At 37.1% G+C, this 12,413-nt stretch overlaps 1 protein-coding gene across 6 annotated transcripts in view; it reads right to left on the bottom strand.

Annotated features, from left to right (window-relative positions):
- The window catches only part of EPS15L1 (epidermal growth factor receptor pathway substrate 15 like 1), a 45,830-nt gene that overhangs the window by 14,998 nt on the left and 18,419 nt on the right, over positions 1-12,413 (bottom strand). For all 6 annotated transcript variants that reach the window (XM_074851324.1, XM_074851323.1, XM_074851322.1 and 3 more), the window contains 6 exons: positions 11,719-11,845; positions 11,546-11,596; positions 11,032-11,168; positions 9,907-9,967; positions 9,430-9,512; positions 7,863-7,995 (listed from right to left, as the gene is read on the bottom strand). In XM_074851324.1, coding sequence (XP_074707425.1) covers positions 7,863-7,995; positions 9,430-9,512; positions 9,907-9,967; positions 11,032-11,168; positions 11,546-11,596; positions 11,719-11,845 — 592 coding nt within the window. The remainder of the gene's footprint in view (positions 1-7,862; positions 7,996-9,429; positions 9,513-9,906; positions 9,968-11,031; positions 11,169-11,545; positions 11,597-11,718; positions 11,846-12,413) is intronic.

Raw genomic sequence — 12,413 nt, forward strand, 5'->3', positions numbered from 1 at the left:
TATTTGCAAAATCTGCACCTTGAGCTAGCCCGTAATTCTGAAAACCTTAGCTTAAAAGAAATATTCTGAAAACTACAAACTTTTTGAAAGGTGAGAAGAGAAATCGTTATAGATTCAGCCTAACAATCTGTTCTGAAACAGATGCTGAACAACCTCTTTCAACAATCGGTACTGAAATATCTTTACTGTGAGAGATCAGCATAAACAACAGAATCAAAGCGTGAATGGAATTTTTAGTTTGTGGCTGGGCAGGTGCTCCACCCATGAGTCACTTATCCTACACAACAAGGGATGGCTGTGTTCTAATGCAACTGTCAGGTCTTCTAGAAGGCATGAAAAATAAAAAAAAGTTTGCCTGTCAGTCACAAACTCTGAGGCTGAATTTTTCACTCTCAGCTGCAGATGAGGAAAAAAATAAAGGTAAACAGGCACTGTGCTACTTGTGAATAACCCTGGGTACTCAAGAAGCTCTAAGGAAACAGGTGTGTGGTACCACTCAGAAATAAACACAACACTCCTGTAACTCCCATGATCACGCAGCAAATAAAGAACAGAACTCTCTGCTCTCCTCTAGACCAAATGATTGATCCCCAGAACTTGAACACGCCCATGCAAATAAATGCAAGGGAATTATTTTACATTTTTTTCTAATTAATACAATTCTTTCTTTTGTTCATAAGTCCTGATTACATCTATTATACCTAACATGGCTTCTTTCTTCTTAAAATTCTCACTAAAGAAACAAAGCAAGTTTCTATGCAAATTTGTATCCTGGGGACACTGTACATGGTGCAGGTCAAAAAGACTGGCCACAAGAAGTGATGTGTTTAAACACGAAGTTTTTATAAGAGATCATTTTCTTTCAAGAAATTAAATCATAAATGTGCACAGCAAAGCATTCAGGCTTTGGTTTGCATGTTTTTAAGCAAAACACTGAACAAACTATGAAGTCTTAATTTTCATCTAGTTGAGACACCGAAGACACGTCATAGGCAAACACCACTAAAAGTGCAACTCAAAAAGTAGCAAAGATCTATGCTCTTTTTCCCCCACTGAAAACTGTCAATACGAACTGACAGCGCCCTTGTACTGCTTTACAGATGAAAAATAAGTCTAAAATGATAAAAACAGTCAAACCATAAAATGCCTTAAATTTAGAGAAGTCACACATGTGAAAAAGAACTGTATTTATCGTCGACATAAAGGAGGAGGAAGCATCAAAGGAAGACAGCAGCAGAACAGGGCTGTACAAACATCGCCTCTCCGTGAGCTGTCTGCACTACCCTTCTGATTCATGCAAGCACAGTGGTGGCTGACAGCATTAAGCATCTGATCATGCACAGTAAAACTAAGAGGCATCCAAAATAATTCAAGGGGTGCAAGAGACATCCCACAGAGTGAATCTAGCTCGAAAGCTTCTAGTGAGACAATCCTGGTCCAGGTAAGCCTGGAATATGTGTGCATAGCCCATCTGGGCATTCACTCACTGAAGCTCTGAATAGCCTTCAGAATACTTTCTTTCAGTATACATTCTTAATCATGAGCACTTAAGTGGGCAAATCTATCTTAAATTTACCTTCAAGGTCCATGCACCATATGAACAGAACAGAAAGCTGCTCTGTGAGTTGGCTGTTAATTTTTCTTGCATTTCTAGCTTCTTTGGGGCTGACAACAATCTTCTCCTGCAACCATACTTGTGAAGAAAGAGCAAAGGATCCTCATCCAAAACTAGGGAATTATTATTTCTGTAGATGATGGATTACAACATGCATCACAGCTAAAGAGTTTTCAGATTAGTTCAATAAAATAATAAGAGCCTGAAGATCTTAACAGATCTTTAATAGATCTTAAAGCCCTGACCCCTTTTCATTTTCTTTTAAGCCATCAACAGGTCCAGATAACATTTCTCTTTATCTGCCAACTGGCAAGATGAAAAAAACAGGACTTCCATCAGTCAGATTTTGCTTAAGTCAGTAGGGGCCTTTTCTGACATTGTTGGTAAGACAGCAAAACACATCTAGCAGTTTTTCAATCTGTGATTTGGGCTGACACCTTGGCTGGCTAAATTTATTAGGAATAACATCATTACTACTATTCTGTAATAATTTCTAGTCACTCATATTAAGTACCGTGCAAACCTTTGTGCTTGCACTGAAGTCTTCTGGGGCTCCACACAAGCCAGGCATCTCTGAGGGGTTACAATCATACTTCCTAATTCAAGGCAGGCTGGTTAGTCCTCTATTCTGTCTTCTCAGGATTTTTTCCAATATTTTGACATTGCAAAACCACTACCAGTCATACAAATAATGTGAGAACAGAATTGAAGTCCTTAATTCAAACACAGAGGCGTTAACCCCTAACCTCTGAAATGCCAATTTATAAATTCAGTTGCCATCACACATCAGAGCTACAAAGAATAAATGGATCGAAAAACAAAGCCAAAGTTCTTTGACAAACTCACTGTGTGCAGTCTGCAATAATGATTTCCTGACAGAATTAATCTTAATACCTGTATTTCAAATAGCAGCTAAATAAATCCACTAACTCCTTTCTTACATGGGATGAATTCAATACATAGTCCTTTGAATCCTAAGTTACATGATATTTTTCTGCTATTTGTGTAGTGGCATCCCAAAGAAAAACTGAATTTTAAAAAACACATTAGCATTGAAGAAGTTAATAATACAATACCCACCACCTCTATTAGTCACTAATATACAATACATTTACTATGAATTGTAACATTTACACAGGCTAAAAAAAGCTAAAATAATTAGGTTTATTAAATAATCATTGCAAGAAGAAAGCACACTGAAATTGGAAAGTATGTTTTCTTCCTGCGTTTTTAGGACTTTTATATTCTTTCAAGGTTAAAAAGGTCAAAACCACTATAAGCAAGCAATAAAAATTTAGAAGAGGTTGAAGGTTACACACTGGTTAGTGGTGAAGGTTCTTCCACTAATATCACTGGTTAACAGTACTGTTATAACCGCAATGTGGAATGCATGGTGCTGCATTTAAAGGAAGTGGTAAGGGTGGGGCAAAAGCAGTAGGTCCCACGATCAAAGCACTAGAGCATTGAATTTTACTTATAACCCAATCACTGACACCCACACAGCGACTTCCTGTACTTTAAAAAAAAGAAAAAAGAGAAAAAAAATCTGTTTCTCTCTTTTTGTAATCAACAACTTTTACCTAGAAACTAGTTAGCGGTGAACTTTGACTGATTTCAATCTGCAGCTCATGGCAGAAAACATAATTGTTCATCTGTGAGAACTTACAAAAACCATTTAACTGACAGGTTTCAGTGTATCAGCTCTTTCAGACTTTTTTATTCTTAATTACACTAAAGTCCTACAAAACCCAAGAACTAGTGTAAGAAATGTAAAGTGACAAGAAGTTCAGTAGTGCTAAACACTACAGGTAATCCTCTACGACAGAAACAAAAATGCACCTATAAGTCTACAAAATAACTTACACTGCAATTTAGAACCCTGTCACAGGGCACCTTTGCTTAAGTATGTCAATATACACTACTATTATTTTTGTTAATGTGATTAATATTGCTTGTTTTCCATTTATCATAGCCCATTATGCAAAGCACAGGCCTGCTTATATATGGATCATTTTTTGGTGCTTTTTGAGCATTATTCAAGATACAGCATCAATAAACAGAGAAAACCTTCCACTTCTCTCTGGAGAAACCTTCAAATTCTCCAGTACCACGTGGTGAACATCAGATGGCTTCAGCCACGTCCCGGGGGAGCCGTACGAAACCTAATGTCCATTAGGAACTTCATGGACCATGAACGCATTCCTCAAGAGAAGCAACACACACATGCTGCCTTGGGGGTTTTTATCAGAACAGTCTAGTCAGAAGAGCTGAAGAGCTTTTTCTTAGCTGATCTTCCTCAACCTAAAAGGAGAATCTTAAACCAGAGACAGAGATACTGATTTTTTTTAAATCAGTATGTAAATCTGCATGTAACAGGTATGTTAGCGCTTTGATGTACACCTGTATCCAGGCTTGCTGCTTCTGAAGCACCATATCCTTGTCATTCTCTATGATTATACACTAATTTATCAGCCTTTCTCCAATTCTTTTTAAAGATTCTGCAATTTATCTTTAAATAGTTATAATGAAAAAACACAATAGAGCATTGAATCAGAAAAACAAACATATGAAATTTCTCTGGGACCAAGCAAGGATGAGTTTAAGATTCGGTAACATCTAAAAGATCTTGAAAGACTCTGGTTCAAAGCAGAGCGAGAAAGAAGGAAAATGATTTCTGAAGAACAGAACAAGCATAAGCCTGAGATTCAGCCTAAGATACAACTTTAAGGAAATAATCTCACGACGGTCATCCTTTCTCTTAACCTTAGTTTTTGAGAAGATACAGATCTCCGGGTGTCTAATCATGCCACACAGTAAGCGTTTGCCTACCCTGGCCAGATAGTAACAACCACAGACAGCTGTGAACAGAGGTATCTGCTAATTTAGTCAGCAGATCACAGCTGCTTCTCAGTGTCCAGCTCTGGAAAAAACTGCAACACCAACAAAACAAGCAAACCAAACCAACCAACCAATCTTCACATTACAAGCAGCCAGCAAATAGGTCAGGATTTATAAGGCCAGACAAGGATTACCCACTGCAGTCCTGCTACTGACAAAGCTGGCAGTAGCAGAAAAGTTCCCTTAAGCGTGGTATGAAGATTGTCTCCAGAGCCCTTCTATGAGAGCAGCTAATCTGAACTACATACTCCCTTTACAGGTTTTTCCAGGTACATCTGAAGGCCTTTTGACCTGACCTTCACTAAATGGTAATCAGGCGATGTCTGAAGTGTTTCCCTGGCCCCAGGTTGAGTCCCAAAGGTTTGCTCTGCCTTTGTCTTTGTGAAGACACGAGCCCTGGTGCACAACTCCTCATTCATCTGGACAAAACACAGACACATGGGCAAGACGGGATCGTCCAGGACACCCTGCAATACCTCGATGGATCAATCAGACAATGCTTGCATGTCACAACTCCTAAAAAACTTTGCATATGTAAAAGCACTGAATCAGGAGCAATCCCTGGTGGATTTTGCTAGTTTCTCCTATCGATAGCTACCTAGGAAATCAGACAGCTCTCAGTGCTCTACAAAAACATTTATTAGTATTTTCTACTTGACTGTAGAGTGTTGAGGACAAGTAAAGATTTATATTAGATCTTCATTGCATCTGCCTAACAAAATGCAAGCAAACCACACAACCGCTTTTCAATATTAAAAATGCCCCCCCCCAACAGAAAGAACAGTTTTACTAAAAGGAGTAAAAAACTGGGAACAGAAAGGCAAACTACAGATTTGTCTGGTAATAACTAGCATTTATTCATCCTTCAGCAAGATCTTTATCACCTACTTGTTTTTTTAATTAAACAGACCAATGAGAAAGGTAAGAAACAACGGAAGTTTCTTGTCTGTTGTTTGTTTTCTGAGCAGCGTTCCCATTTCTAACACACAGTTGTATGCTTCTATCTCTTGCTAGAATCGCAGTATATTACTATATAATTTCTCATGCTTTAAGTAACCACTGAAGATTGCCTTAGTTGTGGAAGGAAGGGAGGAGTATAACAGCATAAGCACATGAGGCTTATTTGCTTTAAAAAAAACCCTGCTTTGTTTCCTCCTTAGTCTATTTTATCATAACAACATTTGCTTTTGGTAGAGCAGCGGAACATTACAAATATTGTGTCTCCCAAGAAGAGGGGAAGGTGCACCTTTAAACAAATTTTTTAAAAGACTGATTAAAGGCTGAGTGCACATGTCTTAATTCAAAACAAATTATTAAACCTAAACGTTCTCCAAAATTCCTCAATACGTACAAAACAGGGAATGAAGAGACATAAATTGAAAAAAATCCCATGTAGGTGAGTCAATCCTATGGCATGTATTTCTCATCTTTGCTGCTACTATTACACTGTATTTGCTAGGAATAATCATGTTTCGAGCAAGAAATAGAGAGAAACCACATGAAAGAGATAATATAGGTAAATTTAGTATTTGTTTGACTCATTCAACTTTATATAGGCCCTTTAAACACTACATTATTTTATGTAGACATCTCTTAAAAAGAAAACATGGCCACTTACATACTTTCCTAGAAAACCAAATAAAGAAAAATAATATCATTCACAATGGCAAATAAGATTACTTTCAGCTTTTGTTTCTGCTTTTATTCATTTGTGTCCTGTTAGTTGATATTTGTCAACATTAGGTATTATGGGCTTTTTTAATTACTAAAGGCTCTCTAGTACCTCAATAGTAGAAAATATTTACACAAAGCAAGCATGGAACAGACCACTTCAATAACTTTTCCACAATCCTAGAGCACTTCCTGGCAAACTTTCATCAATACTCACCTACACAGAACCTCATTATTTGATTTCAGGGTTTTAGTGTACATTGTCTCCTGATAAATATCACAGTATTTAAAATAAATTAAAATCACAGTAATAGGAACAAACTAATTCTGTTGCAATGGCCTGCTTGTAAGTCTACTTTATTAAATAATATTTTCCAAACCTTCAATCAATCTATGGCATAGCTAATGACATCTTCAGGATACCCCGGTAGTAGAAAGCACTTTTCACATTATCCAAGGAGCTAGTTCTAGCATAACTGGTTTGCAAAACCAGCCAGATCAACAATACCTGTTATAAACAGGATGGGTGCAGGGTGCATGCTTTGCTACAAAGTGCAACAGCAGAAAGGTAGACAATCCACATATTTAGACAGGGAGACATTAATAATGGATCTGTTTTCTTTGTATTACGCTTCCTAACACTGCCAGTGGATACATGAGAATACTAGGTGTTGACCCACATGTTTGTACAAAATCATGTGCCTATTCATAAGCAGAATCCAGCTTTTTTTTTTTAGCCAACTGAATGTTCACTGCTAGTATTAACTGAACTATACCACTGTTATTAAAAGGAGACCTGAAACTAACAGCTCTAAGTGCCTTCAGTTCTTAAAACAGTTTCATTGGTATCTGAATATTTTGAAAATCAACCCTAGGGAGAGCAAACATGTAGAAGTTCATTAAAAGAGATCTTATTTTCAATTCAGGAGATTCATACATCTCTAAGAATTTCCATACATAATGCACTTGAAGCAGGAACAAGCCATATATTCAAAAAGTGGCTTATATTTAATTAATGCAGCAATGGGTGAATGCAAGAATGATCATATCTGGACAGATCAGGACAGGTCTATCTAGCCTTGTACTCTGTTCTTGTTAGTATCTAGTGGCAGATGCCTCAGGAAGAACATCAAAACAAGGTAAAGATATGGCCCTATTTCAGACTACCTTGCAGACATTCAGCAACACAGGAGCCACAAAGTACTTTGGCTTTGGTAGGTCATGCTGCCCCTATTGGATTTTTCTGCTAAGAATTATCTAGTTCTTTTTTTAAGCCCATTTAAACTTTTTTGCATTCACCATATTCTCTGGCAAAAAAAAAAAAATCCTAAATTTAGAGTATTGTATAAAACCAAACCTCTTCATTTGTTCTGAAGGTGCCATTTACTAATCTCATTTGTTGCCTACTTGGAAAAGACAGATTTTTTTTCCCCCCCATTTTAACCTGCTACATGTGATTTTACAGATCTGTCATACCACTCCCTAATCATCTGTTTAACAGTCTGAAGAGTTCCAGTCTGGTTTACTGACAATTTCTGCCAATCTACTGATAATCTCATACCTTCCTCCATGGTTGAAATATAAAATAATGAGATAAAAAACTGTCAGCTTGTCCTCATGTCCAATAATATACAGAAAATTGGGGGAACTGGCTATTAAAAAATGAAAACCTCCTTACCACTGGGTGGCTTGGGTCGTGGAGGAACATTTTTCTTCGGTGGTAACGCTGGTGTGTCTGATTTGCTTTTGAAAGGGTCATCTGAGAATCCCATCCCTCCAAACGAGGAGGCGAAGGGGTCTGAAGCTACAGACTACATAAAAAAAAGGAAAAGAAAAAGAATGTAAGCACATTGTAGAATATCTGTGGTTTCATGACAACTGCAAGTTAACTCAGGTAAAAGTATTAACTTTCAAAAATGAGGACAGATTTACACAATTATGTCAGTGGTTTAAGAGGCTAACGCCCACTGACAGAGGTGCTAGGAATTCATTAACATTCAAAAGTACTTATGCTCTTAATCACTTAAGTAATTCTAGAACTTTTAGTCCTAGCAAAAAGCTGATGAAAAAAATAAAAGGAAGTAAAACTCCACTTGTTACTATTTGGCAATAAAGTGTCATACTACAGTCTGGCCTTCACTCTGATAAACAGAACTATGACAGAAACTTGAAAAAACACGGTAGCTTGCAGAATGGATAGCTTTTTTCCAAGCTTTTAAGTTACACATAGTTATTTGTCTTTTTTGTAAAAGCTCAGGGAAGAGTCCAAAACCATATTTTTTAGTGTTTCCTATATTTAGCTGGCTCTTGTGAAGGACTCTCCTATTTATTAAAAAAGGCACAAAAAATTATACCATGCAGGGAAATTTATCCTCCTGAAATGAAGAAAGAGGAATTCTGTAGGCAAAGCTAAAGCTCAGATTTGGACTTCAGCTACAACTTCTAATTCAAGCCAGACACATCAATATTTGTAAAGACTGTTGCCATCTAGTGGAGAGTTAAAACCGCCACAGAAAATAGTAAGAAAAGTTAGGAAAAAACCCAAGAAGTTTTAATTAGTCAAAGTGATATGATAATCTATTTTCTAGTTAATAGTTCCACGGTAACTCTTGAACATTGTGGAGTAAATAAGTGTAAAAAGTTGGGCAACTGATGTCAACTGTGAATTCCAAACTCCCATCTCAGAAAGCTAACAGCTAACTGACTCGGATGATGAGGTAAGGACCTAGTTCTATTGGAAATACCCTATATACTCAGTTTATACCAAGAAACCAAGGCAACAGCAATTCTGTTAAGAGCTATGAAATGTCAGCACACCATGTTTTCCATTTTCCTCTGGTTCCTTGTACTCACAGAGAAGTTTAAGAACACATCAGGACTATGAGAGATGGAGTATCCAAGAAGCAGACTTCAGGTCTTAGAGGACGGTTAGACACTGAAATATATTAGTACCTGGAATAACTACCTCTTCTTACAAGTTTCTTTTGCTTCTCTGGTATTTGAAAATGTTTGTGAAAAGTTGATTTACCCCTGCTGAATCTACCAGTCTTGGTAAGACTTTGCCATATCTGAGATGGATGGAAAATGCTTTGCTAAGTAACTGGTGAAGTTGATTGGAAAAAAAAAAAAAAAACCAACAAAGTGGGTTGCCAACTGAGAAGTTACAATCATATTACATCCTTAAAAAAAAAAAGTATCTGTACATACATTTTCAAAAGGACAGTTGCTTTCCTTATAACCTTTACCTTTGACATCTGACTGAAGTCTGCAAATCCTTCACCACTACTGAAAGCACTACTTCCAAATGGATCCAGTGTTCCAAAGGGATCTGAAACAGATACAGGCAAAAGAAAAAAAGTTACTTAAAATAATACTTAAGAATTATGAAGAATGCTTGGTGCCAGTGAAGTACAAAACTAGGCAGGTGATTAAAAAATGCTTGGCATTTTGACCTGGTATGAGATGTTAAAAGGGTACTCCATAAAACCACAGGTTTTCTACCAGTTGTTTGGAGGAAAAAAAAAAAAAAAAAGGAAAGAAAAGTGAAGTGTATAAGTAAGTGTGTGCGAAGACTTAATCTTCATAATCTGTAATAGGACCCCAATGGTATTTGCCAACAGCTCACAAGACACTTTCTTTATTCTCAACTTTTACATTTGATTCTTCTTTCATAAAGAGATACCTCCTTATACATCTTCGTGAGAAAATATTTTTCTTCTTACCTGGACCTTTTGAAGAGATACTGGAAGACGTAAAAGGATCACTGCTTTCAAAAGGGTCAGGCTAAATAAGAACAGATATACATAATTATTGTTCTGCTGTACCGTGCACTTGTCTTTTTATGTCTTTTATCTGCTTCAAGATAAATTATTTCTAATTGCAGATCACTCTGTTCAGTGGACATATAGCAGGAGAGAATTCACTGATTACATGAAATCTGCATTTTTAGTGCATTTGGCTATCGATAGCCTTGAACAAAACACCAAGTACCTATAAGCGAAACATGTTCAAGTGAAAAGTGTATCATACTGAAATACAAGCAATATTAGTTACCAGGGCAAAATAAGAAATTACACCCAGAAGTGTTCAGTCTTTAAGAAACAGAGACTGAATATTCAGGTCAGGCATTTACATTATTACTACTTCAGAAAGTCTGTATATCACTTTTTAAATAGATGGTGTTTACAGTTGCTCTTCAGTTTAAAAAGTCTGCTGTTATCTAGGTACAAACCTACACTGGAAGACAAACTAACCTCTCACTGACTGATACTGGAATACTGTTCTAACACTTGGGTGGCAGCACTCCATGAATGCCATAAAGGTGAGGGAAAGGATTAATTAAAAAACAAAACAAAAAATCCATACCCCCTCCCGCCAACCAACCACACACATACATGTAAGGACAGCTTAAGAACTGTGACTATACATTTGACAAACGTGTTCTGTGCAGTCCTTCCACTGTGTTGGCTCTATGGGCTGTTGGTGGCTCAGTAATCCTTTAGCCAGATCAGTTCCTCGATCCGATTCACTATGTGACTGCACAAATAGAAACATCGACGGAATGGAGGTAATGGTGTGAATGAGGGGGTGCTGGTGGCTTGAAATCCCCAACAGAGAAGAAAAAAAATCCACCTAACTGCATCTTCGTGGTGAATACACATCATTATCATGGAACTGGAAAGAAGCTGATTGCCTTAACAATTCACACTTAGAATTTTAAGAATAAAGTTAATGATATTTCATCAGTTAGGAGAAAAGTATTTAGTGATATTTTGTTCCTTTTAGCTTTCAGACAATGATTACTTGTCAATAGTAATCTATCATGTGCAGATTTAAAAATTACTGACCTTTGCGGGTAAAGCTGGGGGTTTTGTGAATGGATCTGAGGTAAATGGGTCACTCTTCACCTGTTTCTTGAAGAAATCCTCAGGGGCAGAACTACGAAATGGGTCACTTTCCTTAAATGGATCACCTCCAAATGGATCTGGAAGAAGTATTAAAAAGTAAATAAAAAGTAGCACCTAGTGGGTCCATAATGAACCATTCGATATTTGACCTCGTACTCACTGATGTAACTTTTATTATAAAAACACACACTGATTTGGTAAATCTGATAAAACTTCCAGATACCTCTCTAAACAAGGTATTTACTAAGTTTGAACAAGTACATGTTTATATTAAGGTTATGGACTCAACAGTTACACACGTGTTATTAACATACTGACCCTGAACGCACGCCCCGTCAGATTTCTACATTCCCACATGCAAACCAAAAATCTGAAGCCAGGGAAACCTTGAAAATCTCTGTGTTTGGCTACAAACTGTTTATATCACATCTGTCTTGTATCAAAAGGCTATTACCTGCTGGAGCAGGTGGCTGTTCTGCAAAAGGATCATGCTGGAATGGGTCACCTATGCAGAATAGAAAAATAATTTGGTTTATCCACTATTTAGCAAGATGATAAAATTTTGTGAAAATATCATTTACTCAACAATTGGTCTTCAAGGTCCCAGGTAAGCCTTTGGTCACTTACTGCCTTTAAAAGGGTCTGCTCCCTTAAATGGATCAGATTTGAAAGGGTCTTCTGACTGGAATGGGTCTGTATGCAGTTCTTGTGTATTATTGGTAAACATCAAGGCTTTATTCTTAAATGGATCATCCTAAAAATTAAGAAGAGAAACATTACAGCAACTTACCATGATTAAAATGCTCAGTTACCTATTTAGCAGAAATTCTATAGTATCTTGGTTCCTGTTTAATTATCTTAAAAATTACTTCCTAAAAAGCTTTCTGAATAAGTGGTTTCTAAGCAGAAGAAATTACACGTTAGAAAGGAATATGTAGCCTGAGGCCTCACAGAACATAAAAAAGATACCAATACTCAAGATTGTGTCTTTTTACTCATTCTTGAGCTTAAAGCTCTGAGTACCGATTCACATTACAAAACACTACATGGCAGGAAAAGTGTCACCCCAACATTTTGAGGAGAGAGGTTTGTCAGCAGAGGCCAATCTATAGCTTGGTCAAGTTACAAAAAAATCCTGCGTGAACAAGTAGCAAACTAAAGTTATAAAACCTCTTCATCACATTTGTTTGCATCTGATACCCTTGTCTTTTGTCTGATTTGGGTCTCTGATGAAACCAGCCCTTGCCACAGTAGCCATGTGTACCCACAGCACCTGTACAACAGAGCTCCACTGACAATCCATTCAACTCGTAAGGTAAGAA

The sequence above is a fragment of the Strix uralensis genome, chromosome 27 (genome assembly GCF_047716275.1).
Source record: "Strix uralensis isolate ZFMK-TIS-50842 chromosome 27, bStrUra1, whole genome shotgun sequence".
Classification (NCBI taxonomy): domain Eukaryota; kingdom Metazoa; phylum Chordata; class Aves; order Strigiformes; family Strigidae; genus Strix; species Strix uralensis.